This window comes from Mus caroli, unplaced genomic scaffold (assembly GCF_978045245.1).
Source record: "Mus caroli unplaced genomic scaffold, Mus_caroli_1 scaffold_8, whole genome shotgun sequence".
NCBI classification, from domain to species: Eukaryota; Metazoa; Chordata; class Mammalia; order Rodentia; family Muridae; genus Mus; species Mus caroli.
Genome location: NW_028227263.1, coordinates 129,978,833 through 130,004,788, shown reverse-complemented (window position 1 = coordinate 130,004,788; position 25,956 = coordinate 129,978,833). Strand labels below are relative to the sequence as shown.

Below are 25,956 nucleotides of genomic sequence, written 5' to 3'. Positions count from 1 at the left end.
ATTTTGAAATTTGGATATCAAAGAACTTAATAAATGCCTTATAGTACCTTAAAACTAGACCTAATCATGTCTAGGTGAGATGAAAAGGATCTACTTATTGGCATATGGCATGATCCGGAACAGCTACCCTATTGGGGAAAGGGAAAAAGATTAGGGTCTCTCCACAGAATGCTCAGAAGCATGACAATTGTCACAATGATTCATGTGACAACCTGACCTGTGAGTTTGCTGAGTGCCCTGACTATGGTGACAAAAAAGCTGAATAGGGTATATGTTTTTGAACCACCTATTCTTGCCTTTGTCTTCGATTGTCCCACCATAGATCCAGTGGTCTGGGTGGGTGGACACGGTAGGATTGCCGGAAGCTTTTCATGCGGCCCTGGATGGGCACCTGGCTGTGTTAAGTCACTGACCCCACATGGCAGATGATGGACAAGGGGCAGCTCCAGGTACCAGGTTCTCAGCCTCCAGTATTACATGCTCAATATGGCAGAGGAGCTGAGAACAGAATAGGGGCCCAGGGGTGGCAGTTGGCCCCAGAGATAAGGGAAGAAGGGAGGGAGAGAGGCAGGTGCTGTGTGGTTCCCACACAGGCGGGTGTCCTTATTCCGGTTCTTGGCTGCAGTATAGAAGGCCTTATGTCAGGAGTTTAGACCTGGATTGTTACAAGAAAGCCTATCCCATTGTTCAAGCATGGTAGGTCTTGATAGTCAGAGACATTCTATAATTTTAGAGCTTTATTGGACAAAGGCAGGGGGAAAGAGAGAAGGGAGAGAGAGAGAAAGAGAGAGAGAGAGAGAGAGAGAGAGAGAGAGAGAGAGAGAGAAGGTAAGAGAGGGTAAGAGAGATAAGTTTCCAGAGTAAGAAAAGTGAAAGCTTAAGAGAGCAAAGAGTGGCCAAGCAGCCTCTCTTTAGTGGGCTAGCTATCATGCTGTTAATACATTAATTGGGGGAGGAGTCTAGCAAGAATGCCAAAAGCTTGGGACATTTTCTACATGACTGCTAACAACATGCTTCTGTTGTGGAGGATGTGGTGTTTGTAACTTTAACAGGAGCCGGGGTCCAGGAGACATGATCAAATGCCTTCTATCCCATGTAGTTGTAAATTACCACCCTACGGGTCCCACTGGAGTTCAAGCCCTCAGCTCGACCGGAGACCAGGCTGTCTGTGCATAGCCCATTGCCCCACAGGTGGCCCTGGTGCTGTTTGTAGTCTGATGTTAATTCTGCATCCCCAAGAGGGGCTACCTCAATTAATAATAGATCACATACTCAGGTGATTTTATGTGAACTTTCTCCCATTCTAACTAGTCAAATAAATGATGGGGCCCGTGATTGGACAGTAGAAGGGAAAAGGTGGGGCTGGAAGTTTTAGAAAGTGGAAGAAGGTTAGGCATGATAGAGAAAAAGGTCAGAGAAAGAAGAGGTAGAAGGAAGTTGGAAAAGAATCACATGGCTTGGAGAAGCTGCAAGTAGCAAGGGATCTATGTCATACTTGGGGAATAGATTGGTATAGTGGTAGTACTGCCCAATCTAAGCATACAGTATATAAACATAAGAACTGAGTTGTATGTTATCTTCATGGGCTTATTGAGGTTGAAAATTTACTGCGATATGAATTAACAACCATTGGTAATTAATATCTCTCAACATCAATGTACTCAACTCCTCAATACAAAGTCACAGGCTAACAGAATATATGTGAAAACAGGATCCATCATTCTGCTACACACAAGAAATACACTTCAGCCACAAAGATAGACATTATCTCAGAGTAAATGGCTGGGACAAGATTTTTTAAGCAAATGTACCCAAGAACCAAGCTGGAGCAACCATTCTAATATCTAATAAAACAGACTTCCAACAAAAATGAATCAAGAGATTGGGAAGTACTTTTCATACTCATCCAAGAAAAAAATCCTTCACGATGATATCTCAATACTGAACATTCATTCCCCAAATGCAAGGGCACCACATTTATAAAAGCATCATTACTAACACTTAAATCACACATCAAACTTCACATATTGGTAGTGCAAAACTATCATCTCACTCCTACCAATGGATATGTTATCTAGACAGAAACTAAACAGAGAAATAATGAAACAAACAGATGTTAGAACTCAAATGGACCTAACAGATACCTATGGAATATTTTGCCCAAACATGAAAGCATATATTGTCTTCTCATCCTGTCACAGAACTTTCTTAAAAATTTACCATGTACTCAGTTCCAAAGCAAATTTCAACAGATACAAAAAATGGAAATAACCTCCTGTATCTTATCAGATCCCCACAGATTAAGGTTGGGCTTCAACAAGAACAACAGAAAGAGCAGAAAGCCTACAAACTGAAGGAGATTGAACAACTCTCTACTGAATGACTACTGGGTCAGGATGAAATACAGAAGAAATTAAAGACTTTCTAGAATTCAATGAAAATGAAAACACAACATACCAAAATTATGATACACAATGAAAGCAGTGCTAGGAGGAAAATTCATAGTACTAAATGCCTTATAAAGAAATTGATGAGTTCTCATGCTAGCTATTTAATAATATACCTGAAAGCTCTGGAACATAAAGAAGCAAACATACACAAGAGGAGTAGATCAGAGGAAATAATCAACCTCAAGTCTGAGATCAATAAATTAGAAGCAAAGAGTACAATACAAACGTACAATGCAGCAAATAACTCTTTGTTTGTTTGTTTTTGAGAAAATAAATAAAATAGACAAGATTTCAGTTAACTAAAGACAGAAAGAACTTCCAAATTAACAAAATCATAATGAAAATGGGGACATAACAATAGACACCAGGGAAATACAAAGAATCATTATGTATTACTTTAAAAGCCTGTACTTTTTAAAATTGGAATATAGAAGTGAAATCAATGATTTTCCTGATAGATTTCACTTAACAAACTTAAGTCAAGATCAGGTAAACAATTTAAATAAAATTATAACCCGCAAAGAAACAGAAGCAGACATAAAGCTCTTTCATGCCAAGGTAAACAAACAAACAAACAAACAAGCCTCGGGAGAGATGGTTTTAGCACAGAATTCTACTAGACTTTCAAAGAAGAGCTAATGCTGATATCTTTTCAAATTATTCTACAAAATAGAAACAGAAGGAACATTGCCAAATTCATTTTATGAGACAACAGCCACCCTGATTTCTAAACAACACAAAGACTCAACCAAAAATTAGAAATACAGATAAATTTGCCTTGTAAACATTGATGCAAAAATACTCAACAAAATACTTGCAAAACCAATCAAAGACCACATTAAAGCCATAATCCATGATGAACAAATAGGCTTCATCCCAGGACTGCAGAGATGTTCACATACAAAAATCTACCAATATTCTCGATCATATAAACAAACAGTATGGAAAAAAAAAACATGTGATTACCTCATCAGATTATGAGAAAAGCCTTTGACAAAATCTAATATTCTTTCTTTATTTTAAAAGTCTTGGAGTTATCAGGGATGCATGGTACATACTTAAACATAATGAAAGTAATATACATCAGGCTAATAGCAAATATCAAATTAAATGGAGAGAAATCCAATGTAATTTCACTAAAATTAGATACAAGATAAGGCTGTCCACTCTCACCATAGCTTTGAAATGTAGTACTTGAAGTTCTAGATAGAACAATAAGACAACAAAAGAAGATCAAGGAGATACAAATTACAAAGGAGGAAGTCAAAATATCACTATGTGCAGATAATGTGGTAGTATACATAAGTGAGCACTAAAATTCTATCAAAGAACTCTTACAGGTGATAAACTTCTTCAGCCAAATTATTAACCTTCACTTACACAAAAGATGAAAGGGCTAAAGGCCGGGCATGGTGGTGCACACCTTTAATCCCAGGACTCCAGAGGCAGAAGGAGGTGGATTTCTGAGTTCCAGGCCAGCCTGGTCTACAAAGTAAGTTCCAGGACAGCCAGACCTATACAGAGAAACCCTGTATCAAAAAACCAAACAAACAAAAGAAAAAAGAAAGAAAAGAAAAGAAGAGAGAAAGAAAAAGAAAAAGAAAAAAGGAAAATAAGGAAACAAACCCTTCAGAATAGCCATAAATAATATAAAATACATTTGGGTGACTCTAACCAAGCATGTAAAAGAATTGTATGACAAGAATTTCAGGTGTCTGTAAAGAAATTGAAGCCGAAAAAGAAGATGGCATCATATTCTATGCTCATGTACAAGTAGGATTAACATAGTTAAAAGAGCCATTCTACCAAAAAACAATCTATAGATTCAGTGTGACTTCTATAAAAATTCCTAAAGAATTCTTTACCCACCTTGAAAGAATAATTTTTCATTTTATGTGGTTAAAAACAAAACAAAACAAAAAACAATGAGAAAGCTAAAAACTCCTGTACAAGAAAAGAACTTCTGGGATGTGTCACCATCTGTGTTCTCAACCTCTACTACAGAGCTCAGGGAGTCTTATGAAAGAATTGTGGGTAAGATTGAAGGAGCTGGAAGGGTCAAGATCATCAGAAGAAAACCTGCAGAGCCAATTAACCTGGGTCTTAGGGGGCTCCCAGAGACTGAACCACCAACAAAAGAGTATGCACTGATTAGACCTAGGCTGCCTGTACATATGTAACAAATATGAATCTTAATCTTCATGTGTGTCTCATGAAGACTAATTGAAGCAGGGGCTGTCTCTGGCTATGACTCTGTTGCCTCCTTTTGTATCCCTTTCCCACAGTTGGACTGCCCTGTCTGGCCTCAGTGGGAGAGGATGTACTTAGTTCTATGAGATTTGATGCACCAGGGTGGGTTTTTCCCTGAGTGGGTGAATGCAAGGGAACCCCCTTTCTTGAGGAGAAGAGGAGAGGGGATGGAGGGAGGAAGTTGTAAATGTGCGGCTCAGAGGAGAGTAGGGAGTTGGTTGCAAGCAGGATGTAAAGAGAATAAATAAACAAATGAAAACATTAAGAATATATATATATATATATGTTTATATATATGCACACATATATATAAACACACACATATATACATATGTATATATGTATATATATACATGTGTATATATATACATACATATATATATATACATGTGTATATATATATATGTTTCTTTGCAAACAATGGAGCTGATATTCATGAAAAGTTTGATTAATACACAAATACTGAGTAATACTTGTATAATTTTCATAGCGTCACACTTATAAACTTTTCATGTCCAATCTCAGTCAATAAAACTAGAAATAAATGACTTATTTAAATGAAAATAAAATGTTTTAAAGCTGGAATTCTATAAAGTGCATTGGAATTTGCTGATAATACACAACAAAACAATAATAAAAGTAGCAAATATATGATGACTCAAGATTCCATGATTCTTGGCTTAAGAGATGACTCTCAAAGATGGACAGATTTTAGAAGTATTGTATTGCTTAGGTAGAGTACCTAAGATCAGTTCCTACAACTCAAAGCAGGAAGTTTACCGCTACATTCAACTGCAGGTCCCTTGGAACCAATGTATTCTTCTGGCCACTGAAGGCACTACAAACATAAAGGTATACACACGACCAGCAGCACCACTGTTGCTACTACTAGTATCAGTAACACAAGTTTTTAAAAATTCACTCTCACAATTCCACAACAGGATTTATTCTATGACTACATCCAGGTATTCAGGATACAGAACAACAGGAACATAAACATCAGTGTTCATATATTATTTAAAAGTTTTGAAAACTTATTCCCATGGAAACATCCCTGGGGGGAATCCAGCCATTTTCTCCTGGAACACTTTATCGAAGGCTTCAGCTTGGGCTACTGTGAAGTGATTCTTCCAGTCCCCAGTTGTGCCTGTAAAATGTGAAGAAGATACATAGGTGGATTTATAATGGTCATAATACTAAACTAGTTCTTCCCATCATATGCTTTTACCTTCCGTTTGATAAAGATCACACAGTTAATATCCTACATCCACTCCAGTAGTGACTCACATTACAGGTTTAGAAATCTGGAAGCAGTCCTGAGGCACAGTTTCAAGGAAAGAGCCTCCTGGAACCTTGGCATTCCCATAGCTAGAATGCCCCAGATTTCTCTCTGCAATATTGTGGAGGGTCTTGCATGCTTTCTTAAGTTATTTACTGGATAAGAGTTAGAAATCTCAGGGCAAGCTTAGCAAAGTATACTTAGACTCTTCATTACAACCAGGTATAGCAGTCTACATTGCATATTAGAAGCAAGTTGGTGAATTCTTCTGACAAATGGAGATTCCCTACAGACACTTTAAAGAACAGCCAAGTTACACTCATATGCAAGAATTTATCAAGGCCTAGGATATAGAAGGGTTGTGGTATTATATTACTCATGAGAAGGTCTGCTTGAGCAGAACCCCCTGGTGCTAGCTTTCTAAAGGCTCAAAGGAGTAGAAGAAATTGTGACTAGGTTGTGAAGTCCTTACCTGACATTAGCTGACTCTAGGCAGGGCTGTTTTATCTTTACTGTAAATATTACCTAGTTCCTGTAAGTCTTTTGAAGTCATTTCTCTGTTTTGTGTCAGATACTTCAATGTACTTTGCCTGCTGTGACACACTACTCCTTTCTTTTCTGTATTATATAAGACTAGTGTTTGATTTGTGACAATACATTCAGATTCAGCACACTCTCTCCTCTCTGTGTCTGTCTATGCTCACCTGTTGGAACCTTGATTCCCACAGGTTGAAAGGGGCTGAATGAACCTGGTCTGTGGCATTAATAAATCAAACTACCATTTTCTGTAGAAAATTAACTCCTTTCTTTCTTTCTTTCTTTCTTTCTTTCTTTCTTTCTTTCTTTCTTTCTTTCTTTCTTTCTTTCTTTCTTTCTTTCTTTCTTTCCTTCCTTCCTTCCTTCCTTCCTTCCTTCCTTCCTTCCTTCCTTCCTTCTCTCCCTCTTCTCTCCTTTCTCTCTCTCTCTCTCCCCTCTCTCTCTCTCTCTCTCTCTCTCTCTCTCTCTCTCTCTCTCTCTCTCTCTCTCTCTCTCTCTCTTCTCTGAAACAGGGTTTCTCTGTATAGCTCTGGCTGTCCTGGAACTCACTTTGTAGACCAGGCTGCCTCCCAATGAAGGGATTAAAGGCATGTGCCACCATGCCTTGCCAAAAATTTCTTAAGTCCTGAAATCATATATACAAACTTCTCCCTCTGTCTAAATTACGTCCTACCTTTTCCTCTCCCAACCTATATGCTAGACAATCTAATATCGGCAACAATGGCTTGATCTTTTTATATATACACAGATTATTCCTGCTTCCCATCAAACCTGTTCCTATCATGCTATCCAACTCAGAAGTGTTTATCATCTCAATGATCCAAATAAACTTCAACTGTTCTGTCTACATCTTAGTATTTACTTATAGAAGTAAATAATTTTAAAGCAACTTTTAACTAATATCTTAAAATAGTTTCTACTTATGTGTGTGTGTGTGTGGTCACATGAGTGCTGCAGATACACACAGTTATGAGCAGCATTTCAGCTGTCTTGATTTTCTCACTAGATACAGTGAACCCAGCCCCTCACAGCTGAGGGCATTGAAGGACTCTGTTTCACTCATCCATGGTGTTTTGTGATGCATGGAGATCTGCATAATTTCTGCATATGTCCAATGTAGCACTGTGTCTTCTGACCATATATTGTTTTTCACCACTCCATTCCAGAATGTTTTTAGTTATAACCTTAGAGGTTAATCAATTGTACATTCTGTGTTGTGTCTTCTGTCATCCTAGAGGACTAATAATTTTCATATAATTACATCTTGCTCTTTGTCTTTTTATTAATGACACTGTAACCTTCTCTTCCCATCTTTCCTCCATTTATAACCCAGCAGGTCCCATCCTTGCTTTGTTTCCTAGCTGTGACACTGTTATTTACACCATGTATTTATGCTTTGAATATACACACAGAATATGCATCAAATATATTTGGAAAGAAAGTGTTTCTGAAATTACTAAATGGTTCATTGTACAGAGTGACTGACATGTAGGATATACTCAGTGTGGGATTGTTAAATAAATTCGTGCATACCTGAGAAAGGTATAGGCAGTGCTCCTATTTTGCTGATGACGAAAAATTAGTCTTTGAGATGTTGCCAGTATGACAGTGATGGATGTGTATTTGAATCCAAAAAGAATGACAATAGAAGCCATTCTTTTCTTTATCACATTACTTTCTTTCTATATCATCACATAAGTTAATTTTAATTCCCCAGAGGGCTATATTAAAGAAAATATAAAGAATTCATAAAAATGTAAATCCTTGATACAGCATATTAAAATAATATACTATAATTGATATGAATATAAAAGTGTCATCTAATGAGATGGGTACCTATTAATATTCATTGTGCTCTCAGGTTCTTTCTTTTCTTTATTAGAACATGATATCTTATGGTTTTTGACAGCATGCCTGGATCCTGATAGGCCAAACCAGATAGATGTTAGACTCAAGCATCTCAAACAAATTCAATATGGATTCCCAATGGAATAAATCAGTCCATCTGAGAAACCACATCTTTGGAGGTACACACATGGAGTTGTAAGTTCACCTATTTGCAAATTCTGTGCACCTTATTGATGCACTTTTATTTTCTTTCCTTGTTTCTAAAAATCTCTACAAACTTTTGTGTGCCAGATGTCAGGATAACCCTAACATGTGGTGGCTTAACTCTTGTTGAAAAAGAACTTCCTCATAGTTCTGGAGTCTGCAGATCTCACATCAGAGTACTGTCCAAACCTTTGTAGGATTTTCTTTATGGCCTGAAGATGGGAGGCTTCTTCTTCTGTCCTTGGGTCATCTTCCCCTTTTGACTCTGATTCAGGTCTTCTGAAGATACCAGTGAAAATGATCGATGGCCCAACTACTGTGTCCATTAAATTATACACTGTGAAGTAATGAGTGCTGGGAATTTTGAGGTTTGCCAGAATATATTTCCTATACATATCTAGATTGTGGCATTGTCTTTATAAAGTCTTGTCACCCAAAGAGTAGCTAAATATCTCTCTAGTATGCATTTCCTGCAGAGCCTAAATATTGAATTACATTGACTACAATTGTACATGGAAAATCATTGCTTGGAGATTAAAAGCAGATGCATCTCAACAACTTGAATGATTGAGTCTCTGGGATAAAGCTTACAAAGCAGCTCTGCAGAGGCAATAAAAGGTAATTTCTTGTGTCTTAAGATAAGAACAATTAAAGGATTTTGGAAAATAGGTCTAGTGAATTCCTCATTGCCCAAGCAAGTCTAACACTTACTACAGCTTTTTAATGCTTTATGATATAGGGAATTAGGTTGCCTAATGGTAAATAATGGAGTGTGTTTTAGCATTATCTTAGATTTGCACATATTTTGATGATTCAAAACTGGCACCAATCTGATAGAGAAATTGAGAAGACAAATATTATCTTTACATACATTTTTCTTTCAAAGTTATTTCCAGACATATCCATTTCATCATTCTCTATAATGAATTAGTGAAGCAAGTGGGCAATGTATTTTGTGTCCCTCATCAGTGACCTGGTTTCCAGAATTACCTGGCTTAAAGGATATTGGTGTCACACTAGTATAAGAAAAACAATACCCCCAAATAAAAGCTGTCTTCAAATGCAAAACAAACAAACAAACAAACAAACAAAACAACAACAACAAACATATGCTACATATAATCACTAGGATAATTAAATTTCTAAAGACTAATGAAGTCTTATCAAGAATTTTGGCCGAACTATATTATAATTACTGTATGTATGTATATATGTATGTATTTCTGCTATCATCTGTGCTGCATGGCAAATAGTATTTGTATTTGGAAGAGAATAAAACCAAGTATGGTCTCATTCTAAAAGAATCTTCCTGGCAAAGCAGAAACAACAGTTGTCTTCATGGAATTTTGTCTTAAATTCTATTCCATCTGCTCTGATTTGTCTCTGCTAATGCTTTTGCTTGTCAGTTTCCTTATCCCTTTGCTCTTAACAGAGCTACTTCATTCTTTTAGGTATGTAATAACAGACTTATTTTCTTACAATGTTTTAACACTGCCAAGTTCTCATTCATTATAGAAAATCCAGAAACAGACCACTTTGCTTAGGTGAGACCATTTTTCTAGTGCAGTATGTCTCCACAGAGTCAGGAGTACAGTAGTGTGATGGCAGCTGGAAAGAAAAGTTTATTTTTCCACATGCCTTGAACTTTAGTGTATAGATTTCCATTATCTTTTAGTTAGTGGTGACATATCTTTATGTTTACATCTCAGTCAAAATTTCCCATTATTTGGATAGTACTAGTCCTGGACTAAATACAATCTGGTATCTACTTTGACTTCATGTTTTCTTTGAAAATTCCTTATATCCTTATATTGTTCATTTCCAAATTTCACACTCCAAAGCTGTCAATGGAAGGCAAATGCTGAAATATTTCAATTATGTATAAAGGAAAGATACTAACATATATTGTTAGTATCCAAATTTCAGACTCCAAAACTGTCGATTGAAGTTAAAGGCTGAAACATTTAAATTATGGATAAAGAAAATTAAACTCATAATTTATACTTCATTCATTTATACCTATAATTTTATTCAGTGTTAAATATCTGATGACTGACACCTTCTTTCTTCTACTCTAAGTTCCATCTCACCTATCATTATCTAATTAGGTCTGGGTGAGGTTCAAGGTCTGATTCATTCTGGCAAAGTCACTCCAGAACTGTACAACTATGACACCACACACACAAACAATCTGCTCCCATCATAGAGAGGAGTTGGCAAATAAATAGAGAGCATTGAAATTCCCTGTTCAGGAAAGATAATTCCAAAGAAGAGAGGGGTCATGACCCTAAAGCAATCTAAACATAGGTTGGCAAATAACATCAGATTTTAACATTAGAGATTTTTTTTTACTCCTATAGGAGTATCATCTTGGCTTACAGTTGGCAGCAATCTTGACCTGTTCAAAATCTTTTCCAGCAGTTAATGTAATTTTTGCAGTTCTATGCTTATCATCTTAGATATATCTTTGGTCTACTGCATTACACTTTTTATATTGTAGAAATGAGGAATGTGATACAGGAAACTTTACAATGCCTCATAGAATACTGACTACTTTCCCATTTTCTTCATTGAAGTTATTAGACATGACCATCTCCAATCCCAAGTTCATCTACCAGAATAAATAAACTTTGCAGAGTGTCTTAAACCCACATCTTCTCCACAAAAACCTTCCCTGTAATGTCTGTGAGAAGCTATCAGTGATGAGCAGTGACTTTCAGTACATTCCCAACAACTACTTAGAGTTTCATTGGCACAAGCCCTTCACTTATTCTGACATATTCTGAAGCTAGATGATCTCTTTACCTTTTCTCATGAGCTTCAAGCCATTGGGAACCCATTCTTCCTTAATGAGACTAAAATTGGACATGTTGTTTTCTTTCATGGCTTGGAAGGAGCTGTATTTGAGGACGAGATCCAGCTCATCTGGCCCTAAATTTTTCCCTAGGAAGTCACAGATCTTCTTTATGGTTTCCTTTGTATCCTAAAAGAAGAAAGTGAAATGAGGGCAATCAACAGAGAGCACTGAGAGAAAAGATTCAAACATGTGATCTGTGGATGGAGATGATCAAAGTGTTGTGAAAAGGTCATCATCAAATGAGAGAGCATGAATAGGAATTAGGCAATAAAGGAAATGGAACAAAGGGAGGAAGGACTCAGACTCAACATTTATATATTGAGTGGGCTCTCAATGTGGCTCATCTCTGCTCTCTAAAAGACAGAGACTGGGTATTCTTTTTAGGGAAGAGGAAATGTAAGAGAGAGGCTCTCATAGAACCAAGGTTAAATTTAAACTTGCTTTTTAGAGGATCATGACCTTGAATTTCAGACCTTCCTGGGTCAATCTCCATAGTACTAAGGTCACAGGTGTGTGCTGACACAGTCTCTCAGTATACTGAGTTTTTTTTCTTAAGACAGGGCCTCACTATGGAATTTTTTCTTGTGTGTTGGAAGTTGCTGTGGAGATTAGTATATGTCATGCTCACAGAGATCAGAAATCCATCTATCTGGCTTTTTCCTTCCAAGTGCTGGCACTGAAAGTATGTACAAGCATACCTATCCTGCCCTGGCAGGTTTAAAGAAACTTATAGAAATGCTGCTAGACAATGATCAAGGCAAATGAAGACGTGTGCACAAAATCCTCAGCAGAGATTACTGTTAGTTCCAGATAATAGTGTTTGCTTAGGTATCTGAAAACAATACAGATTTTAGGACAGTTTCATAGAAATGTTCTCAATATTTGTTTTTTGAGGGTACTTCCAAGAGATTTTGTTTTGAGAAAGTATCTCAGGTTGCAGCTTATATGGGCATCACATTCCCAAATTTTCTGTCTCAGATCTCTAACTGTTGTAATGATATCTGTGTACTACCACAATTAATTTAATCTTCTGATATAGTCATTACAAGGTAAAATCTTAGAATGTCAAAAATTGTGCTTTTAATCCTAGCCTTCCCCATGGGGACAGGAGGTTTTCTTGGTTTAAAACATTTTTTGCATATTTATTAGAATTCTGCTTAATATTTCATATGTATGTAAACAATCATGACAATAACTAAAAAGAATGTGTTAATGGTCAGATAGAAGACTTATTAGAATGTGTAGTAGTGTGTAGCAGACAGCTGGGTAGTGATCCTTTCTTGGGAAAAGTGAACTTAATGATGATTAAGTAAAAGAATCTACATATGGAAAAAGGAGTGTGATGAAACTTTTTTAATTGTAAAATTAATTTATTTTGTACACTCTATATGTTATTTCCCCAAAGCCGACCCTATGACTGTTCCATACCACATATCTCCTCCCCACCATCCTGTCTCTATGGGGATGTCCTCCCCAAACCAGCTGACTTCTAATCTCCCTGTGTCCTCCAGTCTCCCAAGGGTTAGGTGCATCATCTCTGAATGAACACTGACCAAAAGTTCTCTACTGTATATGTGTTGGAGGCCTCATATTAGCTGGTGTATGCTGTCTGTTTGGTGGTCCACCTTTTGAAAGATCTCAGGGGTCCAGATTAATTGAGACTCTTGGTCATCTAAAAGGATCACCCTTCTCCTCAGCTACCTTCAGCCTACTCTAATTCAAAAACAAGGATCAGCTGCTTTTGTCCATTGGCAGGGTACAAACATCTGCCTCTGATTCTTTCAGCTGCTTGCTGGTGTTTTCAGAGGCCATTTATGATAGGTCCCTTTTTGCAAACTATCCAGAGCCTCAGGAATAGTGTCAGGCCTTGTGACCTCCCCTTGAGCTGGACACCACTTTGGGTCTTTTGCTGGACCTACTTTTCCTCAGGTTCCTCTCCATTTCCAACCCTGTCATTCTTACAGACAGGAACAATTATGGGTCAGAGTTATGACTGTGGGATGGGCCCACTCTCCCTCATTTGATGCCCTGTCTTCCTGATGGAAGTGCAGGTAGGGTCTATAACATCATTCTCCCTAATGCATGGAAATTCATCTAAGGTGTCTCTCTTTGAGTCCTGAGAGTCTTTAACTTACCAGGTCTCAGGTAAATTCTGGAGGGTCCCCTAAACATCCTAATTTTAGAGGATGCTTTTATCCATTCTTACTGCTGGCCATCAGAGTTTCAGTCCTTTTCCTTCACACTATACTAGATCAGGTTCACCTCTCCCTCCCAGTTCCCCCATATACTTTCCCTCCCAGGTTCCTCCCTCCTATTTCCTGAGAGAAAACTCTATGAGGTCAAATTTGTTTTTGAATAATTTCATCTTTCAGTTTTTGTCTGGTTGCATTTTTACTTTTTATTAATAATTATTTTTCTCCATTCCTTCAGGGAAGCAGGTAGGCTGAGAGCAGATTTTTGGCTTTCTCTCTGCTTTTCTAGATCCTATGACCAATATTCATCTTTTGTTGTTGTTGTTATTATTGTTGTAATGGATTCTCATTCTTAACTGAGTGATAACTGTAAGCTCACCTTTTTCAAGTCTTCATAGTATAGTACCAAGAAGTTGTCCCATTCTCTCATGGATAGCCAGTCACGGACATGCTCAAACCATGATCCAAATATGACTGTGTGCAGGGAGAAGTGGAGTGTCAGTTACAAAGCACTAACAAAGGGTCTGCTTGACTTTCTTCATTTTCTGAAAGCAGCAGCAGAAAGCTTCACTAAGAAAAATCTAACTAGTCTGTATTTATAGCATTAAACATGATGTTTGAGGTTGATACACAAATAGAGAACTGATAAAATCAAGTTCATTATCAAACTCATTACCACTAAGATTTACCATTGATGCCATGAGGAGATATTCTACTGCCAAGGTGCAAGGTCAGAGGTGTGTGCTGGGGGAAACCTATCACACCAATACAGAAATCCAGAGGTGATTTCTGTAAGTACCTGCCTCCTAGTGAGGTATATGAAGACAACAGAAAGATTTGATAATGGAGATGGGAGAACAGTATTTTATATGGTGTTGGAAAGAAACATTCCAATTTATACAGCAACCTACTGGCAGAAATCTAATAGATGTATAAAACAAAGCTATATGACATCATTAATAATCACATCAACAAAGTTAGTTAAGGGGATAAGGCACCTTTATGGTGTGTGTGTGTATGTGTGTGTGTGTGTCTGTCTGTCTGTGTGTGTGTGTGTAAGGGGTAGGGAGAGAGAGAGAGAGAGAGAGAGAGAGAGAGAGAGAGAGAGAGAGAGAGAGAGAGAGAGAGAGAATGTGAGGTTTTAGAATTATCTTAGCATATGTTTGGATGCAGATCTGTTGATTATGAAAACTATATAAGGCACTGCCAAGTGGGGAAGACAAGAGACAGAGGAATTTTAACAGATTCCCTCAACTCAGCATACCTATGTCTACAATTACCTTTGGGAGTATATAGGGGTATCATTTCCATTTCTCAGTGTTCAATTTTCAGCCCCTGATTTTCCACATAATGCTCTTATCCTGAGCTGAATTCAATGCTACAATATAGATGTACCAGGCCAAAAGTGTCTTGTAGTGCAATAATGACACAATTGTTATGGGGTTACATAAATGATGTCTGATTGGATTTGAGCCTTGATCCTTGAGATGGAATTCATGCCTGGTACTATAATCCTGGTCATGAACCCATGATTGATGATGTCATAGTTCCAAACTAGGGTTCCTACTGTCATTTAACTAAACGGTCATATTGTCAAACTACCGTCTAAATATTTGTATTTATACCTGTGGAATTGTGCTGTTCTATATCTTTGTTAGAGATTAATTTTGCAACTGGCTCTGGATAATGTAGACTCAGAAGTGATCAAATTGTGCAGCCTAATTGTGAGTGCTCAGTCATTGATGTACCGAAGACTCAGGAAATACCATGGGACAGGAAGTAGAAAGTAAAAGCTAGAGAATGTGGTGGAGTGATTTGAAATATTCCTCTGTAAATATTGTCCTTTGAACATGAATTAGCTGTTATTATGCAAATGTGTTCATATCACCAATGGTTGCCTATAGCAAAACTGCATAACATAAAGCCGATCAATATTCCAGGATGCATGGGAGAGGGTGTCCTGAATCCTCACTCCTCACTGAAGATCCATTTGCAGTTGATGACTGCTAGATGAGAAAGACTTCCACACCCTTTTCATATAGGGCCACTTTTATGTTTCTAGTGCACACATGGATGGCCCTACATCCATGCACATATGAGCACCACAAATTATCATTAGTGGGTTGTACTGTTTTGAAAAAATTAAGTTCTGCTATGGACATATTATGCAATGTATAGTGTGTTGGAATGCATACTGGTAAATCTGGTAGAATGTGATATAACATATTCATTTTTAATTTTTTAAAGAATAGAAATATTATGTATAAAAACACAAAAATTTTGAAAAATAAATCAAGTAAAAACATAGGACATATGCAGCTGGAAACACGAATTTCTGGGGTACTGGTTAGTTCCTATTGTTGTTCCACCTATAGGATTGCAGACCCCTTCAGCACTTTGTGGACTTTTTCTAGCTCCTCCATTTGGGGCCCTGTGTTCAATCCAATAGATGACTCTGAGCATCCACTTCTGTGTTTGCCAGGCACTGGCATAGCCTCACAAGAGACAGCTATATCAAGGTCTTTTCAGCAAAATCTTGCTAGCCTATGCTATAGTGTCTGCGTTTGGTGGCTTATTATGGGATGGATGCATGGTGCAGTTCCATCCTTTCCTCTCAGCTCCAAACTTTGTCTCTATAAGTCCTTCGATGGGTGTTTTGTTCCCAATTCTGAAGGGGCAAAGTGTTCACACTTTGGTCTTAGTTCTTCTTGAGTTTCATGTGTTTTGCAAATTATATCTTGGGTATTCTACATTTCTGGTCTAATATCCACTTATCAGTGTGTGCATATCATGTGAGTTCTTTTGTGATTGGGTTACCTCACTCAGGATAATACCCTCCAGATCTATCCATTTGCCTAGGAATTTCATAAGTTTATTGTTTTAATAGCTGAGTAGTTTTCCATTTTGTAAATATACCACAATTTCTATATCCATTCCTCTGTTGAGGGACATATGGATTCTTTCCATTTTCTGGCTATTATAAATAAGGCTGCTATGAACATAGTGGAGCTTGTATTCTTATTACCAGTTGGAACATCTTCTAGATATATGCCCAAAAGTGGCATTGCTGGTTCCTCCAGTAGTACTATGTCCAATTTTCTGAGGAACAGCCAGACTGATTTCCAGAGTGGTTGTACAAGTTTGCAATCCCACCAACAATGGAGGAGTGTTCCTCTTTCTCCACATCCTCGCCAGCATCTGCTGTCACATGAATTTTTGATCTTAGCCATTCTGTCTGGTGTGAGGTGGAATCAGGGTTGTCTTGCTTTGTATTTCCCTGATGATTAAGGATGTTCAACATTTTTTCAGGTTGAAAAGCATATGAAATGAATTAATGGCCACCAAGCCTGTTCTACTTGAGAAAAACGATTTTATCTTAAAACCCCATCCACATGAGTTAGTTTCAGCAGTCAACCATATACATCCCTGTGTCACCTTAGACTCTCAGTTTAGAGATTTTCCCCATGAAATTTGCCTATGAATGTGTATTTGAGTGATTGTCTTTATTGACCAATGACGTGGTAGCGCAAAGAGCATAAACCTGTCGACCTGGTCTGAATGAAAAAACTGAGAGTGAGACATTGAGAAAATTAGTAAGCTGATTTGTAAACTGTTTTCACTTCAGCTCTTTCTTAAGATCCTCCCTTGATTTCTCCTGTTGATAGATTTTTCACCTGAAAGTGTAAGTCAGATAAACTCTTTCTGCTCTTAAGTTGCTTCTGGAAAGACTATTTTATCAGAAAAAACATAAACCAAACTAGACCAATCATTAAACAGGAAATAGGAGAACACCTTGTGTACCTTAGCAAAATCATCAAAATGACAGGCATTGATAGTCAACTTACAATTATAACAACTTATTAATGTGACTTTTTATTTATTAATTTAAGTTTTATTGCATTATGATGAGAAAAGATAATTTCAATTTATCAGAAATTAACATTTAACATTTAAAACATATTTTAACATTTAAAAACATATTTTGAGTACATACAATTATATCACATTCTTCTTCTCCTTTGGTTCCCCAATTCCTCCCAGAGAACCTCCTTCAATACCTGCCATATCTTTCAGGATTTTTATCATATTTTGTAAAATTTATAAAATAATATAACAATAAAAATGAGTACTCTAAAAGTTACTTGATATAAAACCACAATCAACTGAAAAATCTTATATTGATGCTTGTCTACAGCAATACTGAAAATACATACCTTATTCTCAATATAAATTTCAAATAATTCCAAATATATGAGTATATCACATTTTAAAATAATATATCACCTCTTCAGGTCAGTGCCTGCTCTAGGCCACCATGTGTGCGAACTCAGCAGACAGTCCACTGTCCCCAGAGGATTCTACACTCTCTTGGTGCCCTTGCATGCCCAGGATCTTAGGATCCCTGGTGAGTAGAGTGTAACATCTGTTCTAAAACAATCATGATGGGCCTGTGCCAGCAAAAGAAGGACACAGGAGTCCTGCCTGACCAGCAGCTCGGGTTCCTTCAGATCAGTGCTGGTCTACCTTGGGTTCGAACACAATGTCCCATGGTCCCCAGAGGAGATTCCGATTCCAGATTCTCTAACACACCGGCAATCTTAGGATTTGAGGATCCCAGTACCCAGGAGCGTGGTCACAACAGGATTTTAGGGTTTCAGAGGAAGCTTGACTGCCAAGAACTCTGACACACCCAGAAAATCAGGTTCATAGGATCCTGGAATCATAGGATCATAGAGAAAGCTGGACTCTGAGGAGTTCTGAATCAACTGGGATTACAGGAAGGACAGGCTCCAATCAGACATATTGAGGGCAGCAAGCACTTGAGATAATCAGGTAACAGGAGACAAGTGTAAGAATAGAAGCAACAGAAACCAAGGCTACTTGGCATCATCAGAACCAAACTGTCCCACCATAGCAAGTCCTGGATACAGCATCACACAAGATATGGATCTAATGTCACTTCTTTTGATAATGATGGAGGACTATAATAAGGAAATAAATAACTCTTTTAAAGAAACACAGAAGAGCACATCCAATCAGGTGAAAGAATTGAACAAAACCATCCAGGATCTACAAATGGAAGTAGAAACAATAAAGAATTCACAAGGGAGACCACTCTGAAAAAAGAAAACCTAGAAAAGAAGTCAGGAGCCATTGATGCAAGCATAATCTACAGAATACAAGAGATAGAAGAGAGACTCTCAGGTGCAAAGATACCTTAGAAAACATTGACACAATAATCAAATAAAATGGAAAATGCAAAAAGATCCTAACCCAAAGCATTCAGGAAATCCAGGACACAGTGAGAAGACCAAATCTAATGGTAATAGGTATAGACAAGAAGAAAGATTTTCAACCTAAAAGGCCAGTAAATACCCTCAACAAATTTATAGAAGAAAACTTCCCCAACCTAAAGAAAGAGATCCCCATGAATATACAAGAAGTCTACAGATCTCCAAATAGTTTGGACCAGAAAAGGAATTTCTCCCATCCTATAATAATCAAACCACCAAATAAAATCAGTAAAGGGAAAAAGTCAAGAACATATGAAGGCAGACCTATCAGAATTTCACCTGACTTCTCCCCACAGATTACAGAAGCCAGAAGATCCAGGGAAAATGTCATACAGACCCACAGTGATCACAAATGCCAGCTCAGGCTACTATATCCAAGAAAAGTCTCAATTACTATAGATGGAGAAACTAAGGTATCCCATGGCAAAACCAAATTCACACAATATCTTTCCACAAACCCAGCCCTTCAAAGGATAATAAAGGGAAAGCTTCAACACAATGAGGGAAACTACGCTCGAGAAAAAGCAAGAAAGTAATCTTTCAACAAACCTGAAAACATAGCCACATGAACAGAATTCCAAATCTAAGAATAAACATAACAGGAAGAAATAACAACTTTTCCTTAATATTTCTTAATATCAATAGACTGAATTCCCCAATAAAAAGACATACAATAACAGACTGGTTAAGTAAACAGGACCCCACTTTTTGCTGCATACAGAAAATCCACCTAAGGCATAAAGGAAGACACTAACTACCTCAGAGTAAAAGGCTGGAAAAAAATTTTCCAAGCAAATGGTCCCAAGAACCAAGTTGGAGTAGCCACTCTAATATCAAATAAAATGGACTTTCTCTCTTTTTTAAAAATGGCTCATCATAATTTATTTTATATTAAAATGTACAGCTTTTTGGGGGGGAGGGTGTTTACCTTCTTTTTTTTTTTGAAGTAACTGAATAAAAAGAAAACAGGTAAATACAAGAGTTCTGCTGGCTCCTACTTTATAAAAGGTCGTGCACACCTGTTATGCTTAGCCCTTACTGCCATCTGTCCAGGTGCAAAGGCTACAAAAGGAAGCAATAGAAACAGACACAAATAAGTTTTCTGCTTTTTTACTTGAGATTTGTAAGCTTACTTTGTGCTATTCACAAGCTACTTTTCTATTTTTCTTTAAAAAATAATTTCAATATTTTTTAAAGATAGAAAAATCTACAGATGAAATGAAAATGTAAAGAGGCATTTCCATAAAATAGCAACTTTACACCAAATTCATGATTAAAAAAAAATCTTGCCAAGTATTTGGACATATATGAAATGCTTCAAAACCTGACAGATAAACACTGAGACATGCTTCATTTAATAAATAGAAGTGTGCATTTATAAAACAGAAAGCTGCCTCTCCCCAAAGGAGCCTGCCACCAAAATGGAAAATGGTCTTCTCAACTTTACACCAAACATTTAGCAATAAACCCCCTTCACTAACCAGACGGGAATAGCTGTGATTGCTCTTTACAGTTTTATAATTAACAAAAATAGATACTTTTTTAAAACCTCAAATTAGGGTATCCTAATCAAGGCAAAAAAAAAAAAAAAAGCAAAAACCTTAAGAAGTGGCTTACCGTTAGCACAACACTTGTACATTACTACAAAATGCACTGTCACCATCAAAGAAATTAGTGGCATACTGAAGGGTCACCTTAAACAAAATATACAGTAATTGAAATGCTAAAGGCATTTCCATGGAGTAGACAAGGAAGAAGAAAAGCTGGAGGTTCAGTATTAAAACAGGTGATTTGGGAAGGGGCTTGTATGCACACTGTTAAATGGAAACAGGCAAGATGTGTGGCTACTGCCAACTAGAGTCCTAAGAGAGGCCTTCCTTTGCAAAGAATTTTATATAAAAGTAACAGAAATAAAGGTATGAAAAAAGAAAAAAAAAGGAAAGAAGAAAAACGACTTGTATAAGGCATTCTGCTGCATACAGCTTTTTTTTTTTTTTTTTTTTTGAATAAATGGTGCCAACAAATGTTTTTGTACTCACACCAATGCTGGTTTTGAAATCGTACTCTTCAAAGGTATTTGCGCAGATCAATCCAATAGTGGGGCCCAGTGGGCTGGGTGGGCTGCCAGGCTGTCTACCTTCTCATGTAGGATCCATTGGGAGACTGTTTGGACATGCCCATGTTCATGTAGCCATGGGGTCCCAGGGCCGTGTACATCATGTTAGTGTGGAGTGGGGTCTGCATCAGCTGCTGGGCATATGGCTGGCTTCCCATCATATGCCCAGCAGATGGGCACATATGCAACTGCATCGGGTACTGGGGGGGTTGATTCATGGAGCCATGGTAGCTGTGGTAACCACTCTTCATCATCCTGTTCATCATCGGCTGGGACATGCTATACCCATTCATGGCATTCAGAGTGTTCATGTTCATATTTACGGAGATGACATTGTAGGCTGGTGCTGGCATCAAGTTCACACTCATGTTCATGCCTCTTTGCATTGTTAAAGTCCATGCAGGACCCTGCATGGCTACAGTTTGGGAACGCCCATCGATTTGTGACTGATGGGTGGCAGCATCTGGTGGCAGAGATTCGGACTTAGTTCTTATGGAGACGTGGTCCTTGCTGGCTATCTGAGTTTGCAGTATTTGGCTGTGGGAGATGCCAATATTCGATGCTGACTTGTTCTGCTGCAGGAGAGATGGTGGCAGATTCATGGGAGGAGGAGTCAGGTTAGGGGTTGGGGTCATGGTAGCTTGTGCTTGAGGTCCTTCAGGGACAGAGTGTAGAGACTGTGAAAGCTGAACAAGCCCTGTGTTGCTTAATGGTGTGGACAAAGAGACACTGTTTGCATAGGAGGTCACAGCAGTGGAATGATTAATAAGTGTATTAGTTAACTGCTGCAGTTTGTCAGGGTTGAAGGTGGCAGATGGCTGTGGGTAGTGCCCATCCCCAAAATCACTTTGACCCATTCACTCATATAAGCCAATGTTGGTATTGCTGGTCTCGGGGATGTCAGCCAGCTTCATGGGTGGGGTGAAATTGGTGACCATGCTGCACTGAGCTAGCTGCTGACTGCTACTGGGAGGCCTCTCCACCACACAGCCTTGGGGAAACTTGACGCTGCAGGTTGGAGGGGAGCTGATGCTGGTCTGCTGCATCATGCTGCAGTTACTGCTGATGTTGGACATCTGCTGGGTGACAGCACAGCTGTTCTGTGTCAGATTGCTAGAGGTGAGACTGCTATAGGAGCAACTATTCTGGGAAGAGCTATTTCCACAGATGCTGCCTCCCATGGTTGAGTCATAGCTGCTTGGGTTCTCGTTGTTCTCTCTTGTGCTCTCAATACTGCCCAGGTCACTGAACCTGCTGTCAATGACCTGCTGTGAGTGATCTGACACTGACAGGATGTCCATCATTGGACTGGTCTCCATGTTCTGCAGAGGTGGCACTGTGATGGCAGTCTGATCAGGGCTAATTTGGATAAAGCTATTCTCTAGCAGGGACACTGGGGCTATTGACAGAATGAACTGACTTGCCTGGAAAGGAATGGACAGATTAAAGTGGGCTACCTTGGACTGTTGGCACTCGTCCAGTATGGTGGGAATTTGAGGACTTTGGTCTGTGTGCGTTTAGTTTTGCAGGCTTCTACAGGCCTCTTGAGTCTCAGCACAATCTGGAAAGGTGTCATCTTTTTCCCTGTTTTCTTGGGTCAAAGACTGAATAGCCTGGGCAGTCTTGGAGTCAATTTCCACAGCTGCTGGGCCTCCCTCTTTGAGATCAGCATCCATACCATCACTGTTCTTTTGGTCCTGCTTCTGTGTCTTTTCTTCCTGGTGCTCCCTGTCAGACTCAGGTGCAATTCCAGTGTCCCCGGCAAGCTCCTTTGGCTCACTGTTACATGACACTGTGAGACCAACACTGCAGTTTATCAAGACCCCAGGGTTCAAGTGGCTCAACTGAATGTTCAGGTCTAAATAAGTCTCCTGGCCCTTTAGTGCATCTTTGAAGGTTTCTCTTGGGAGGTCTCCTCTCTCCATGTTGGCAGCCTCCATGTGGCCATATTCTTCATCATCTGCATCATGGTCCTCATTGTGAGATGGCTCTTCTTCCTCATCCTCATCCTCTTCATGGTCATCCAAATGCACAGGGTCTTCCTTTTCCTAGGAGATTTCCTCTTCTGTGTTTTGTTTACTTTCAGCACCACCTTGGTCTTTTTCTCCTCTTCCTCCTCTTCCTCCTCTCCCTCCTCCTCCTCCTTCCTCATCCTGTTCTTCCCATACAGATTCAGCTTGAACTCATCTATCCTCTCTTTGCTTTGCTTCCTCTTGGAGAGCCCTTGCTTCGCTCCTTTTGGCCACACTTGTCTGCACTTTAGAGGCTCAGGATTGTCTTTACTGCCTACTTTCAAGTGTTATGCATCATTGCCTACATCTTTTCTACAAAGGGCAGCATTCTTGAAGAAATGATTGTCGATTCCTTCCTCTTCCTCTGTCTGCCTTTTCTTCCCTGCGTGATGTTGGAATGCTTTTCTAAGAACTGACTTTCTGTCCCTCTCTCTGGGACCTCACAGGTAGGCTCCAGCTGCAGCATTGTTCTCTCCTCATCTGAGTTGTCAAAGGGCTCATTCAGCACTTCTGTCCTCTTGGAAATGGTCTCAATGGTTACATTGCTGTTGATCCTCCTGCGTTTATGACCTTTTTTCTTCTTTACTACAAAAGTCCTCTTTCTTTTAATGGAATCTGACTGTGGCTTAGTCAACTGTGGGGGAGATGTGTGAATGCTCTCCTCCTCTTCCCCATCATCTTCCTCTTCCTCATCATCGTACTCCTCCTTTTCCTCTTCCTCTTCTTCACTGCTCTCTTTTGACAGTTTTAACTACTGTCCTCTCTCCCCGGCCACTGGCTGCCTATCTGGACAATGCAGGTATTTATTTATTTTTATTGTACTTTTGCAGATGATTGCCCACTGGTAACTCTAGACTACAGGATCTCTTGATCCTCCTTCTCCCAGCAGCTGGCTTGTTCCACTAGTCATTCAGGCTCTTTCTCAGCTTCTCACTCTTCCTCAGAAAACACAGCAATAGAAATTAAAATTGGAGTCCATCTTAGAACGTCTGGATCAATTTTGTTGGTTTGGGAACAGTTCTTCAGCTTTTCCATGTGGCTCAATATCAACTTTTCCCTTCTTATGATGACAAACCTGCCATCTCTCCATCAATCATGTGGAGGTGCTGCAGAGTGGTGGCAATGACATGTGGGCACATACCTGTGGCTCTCCTAATGACCTTGATGCTGATGTGCCTCTTGTGGTGGTTGTAGAGGTATTCTAAGATGACACTTTTCCAGTAGGTCAGATAGGAGAGCTGGCCCAGTCAGAGAGTGGCTTTCGTGAGACCCTGCTTGGCCTTCTCCTTGAGAAAGCAAATAGATGAATTCAATGAGAAAGCATCCAAATCCTTCCCTTTGGTGCTGGGGCATGATCATTATGCTGGCCAAATTATACTTCTGCTGGCAGAGCTTTTCCTTGGAGAATTATCCAACCACATGACAGCCTTTTTCATAATTTTTTGTAAGGACATTAAAAAGGAATGGCTCAAAATCATAATACAAGGTTTTGTGGTCTAGTAAGAGCTTGGCGAAGTAAATGTTTTGGCAGTACATATTACATATATTTCCACCAACTTCAAATACCGAAAGGTCTTTCCTTCAGGAAAATTTATTTGCTGTAGGACGAAACCATCCACACTTCTTTGAGTGTCATAGCAAAATATTTTTACTCTTCATATATTTAAGAAAGAATTCACACAGGTAAAACTTTGATAATCTTGCATATTTCTGTGGGTAAGGCAAGGAGTACCAGGTTTGGATATCATATTTTCTGAACTCTATTACTGAGGGGTAGTGACCACAGTCTTCCAATCCACTTTCAAATTCGATTTTCTCCCAAGACAGTCCTGGGCCTGATTAAAATTGTCCAGATACTCTTCAGTCACGATATCTGTGTTTCCCATCAGACTTACATCTGCACTTTCTTTTTTGATGCTTATTTTAATTTCAGTATCAGGTGACCCCTTCCTGTGAATGCACTTATGGATCCTTTATCACTGGTTACAATTCTTTTGTCAGTCTGGAAAGTGGTGGGTCACCGCACGCCATATGGAATCTTTTATCACAGGAATAAAAAAAAAAAAAAGTATATTATCTGCATATTTTCCCTGGACTTGACATGTTCTGCAGGTCTTGTACTTGATGCACTGCCACTTCAAGGCCTTCACATTTGTGGTTAATTCAGGAAAAAATTCAGACAGGATGGATATCCACTACTGACACAATCTGCACAAGATACAAGTTCTTCTGGTTTCTTTTCACAATTTGACTCTTTAGTCCTCAAACAGAAGCTACATATTGGAATGGGATCAGCAGGGGTTTTTTTAGTTAGGATTTTACTGCTGTGAACAGACACCATGACTAAGGCAACTCCTATAAGAACAGCATTTAATTGGGGCAGGCTCACAGGTTCAGAGTTTGAATCCATTATCATCAAGGCAGGAACATGGAAGCATCTAGACAAGCCTAGTGGAGGAGGAGGTGAGAATTCTACACCTTCAACTCAAAATGGACTTTCAAACTAAAGTTCTCCAAAAAGATAAGGAGGGACACTTCTTACTCATCAAAGGTAAAGTTTACAATAATGAACTCTAAATTATAAACATCTATGCTCCAAATGCAAGTGCATCCACATTCATTAAAGAAAATTTGATAAAAATCAAAGCACACATTATAACTCTAACAATAATACTGGGATAATTCAACACCCCACTCTCATCAATGGACAGATCCTGGAAACAGAAAATAAATGGACACACAGTGAAAATAATAGAAGTTATGAAACAAATGGATTTAAATGCTATCTTTACACATTTCATCCAAAAATAAAACGATATATCCTCTTTTCAACATGTCAGATTACCTTCTCCAAAATTGACCATATAATAAGTCACAAAACAGGCCTAGGCAATACAAAATTATAGAATGAATACCA

The 25,956-nt window shown here is 38.6% G+C and overlaps 1 protein-coding gene and 2 pseudogenes across 3 annotated transcripts in view; all 3 read right to left on the bottom strand.

Moving 5' to 3' along the window:
- Window positions 1–5,624: 5,624 nt before the first annotated feature.
- Window positions 5,625–25,956, bottom strand: part of LOC147003521 (sulfotransferase 2A1-like) — a 31,863-nt gene continuing 11,531 nt past the window's right edge. Inside the window, exons 6-10 of one of the 3 annotated variants that reach the window (XM_085842180.1) lie at window positions 21,963–21,990; window positions 20,566–20,605; window positions 13,997–14,091; window positions 11,374–11,551; window positions 5,625–5,847 (exon numbers count right to left, since the gene is read on the bottom strand). In XM_085842180.1, coding sequence (XP_085698306.1) covers window positions 5,735–5,847; window positions 11,374–11,551; window positions 13,997–14,091; window positions 20,566–20,605; window positions 21,963–21,990 — 454 coding nt within the window. In that variant the 3' untranslated portion in view covers window positions 5,625–5,734. The remainder of the gene's footprint in view (window positions 5,848–11,373; window positions 11,552–13,996; window positions 14,092–20,565; window positions 20,606–21,962; window positions 21,991–25,956) is intronic. The other 2 variants (XM_085842181.1, XM_085842182.1) reach the window with 2 other exon arrangements.
- Window positions 21,996–22,770, bottom strand: LOC147003523 (histone acetyltransferase KAT6B pseudogene; annotated as a pseudogene).
- On the bottom strand, window positions 22,907–25,380 carry LOC147003522 (histone acetyltransferase KAT6B-like; annotated as a pseudogene).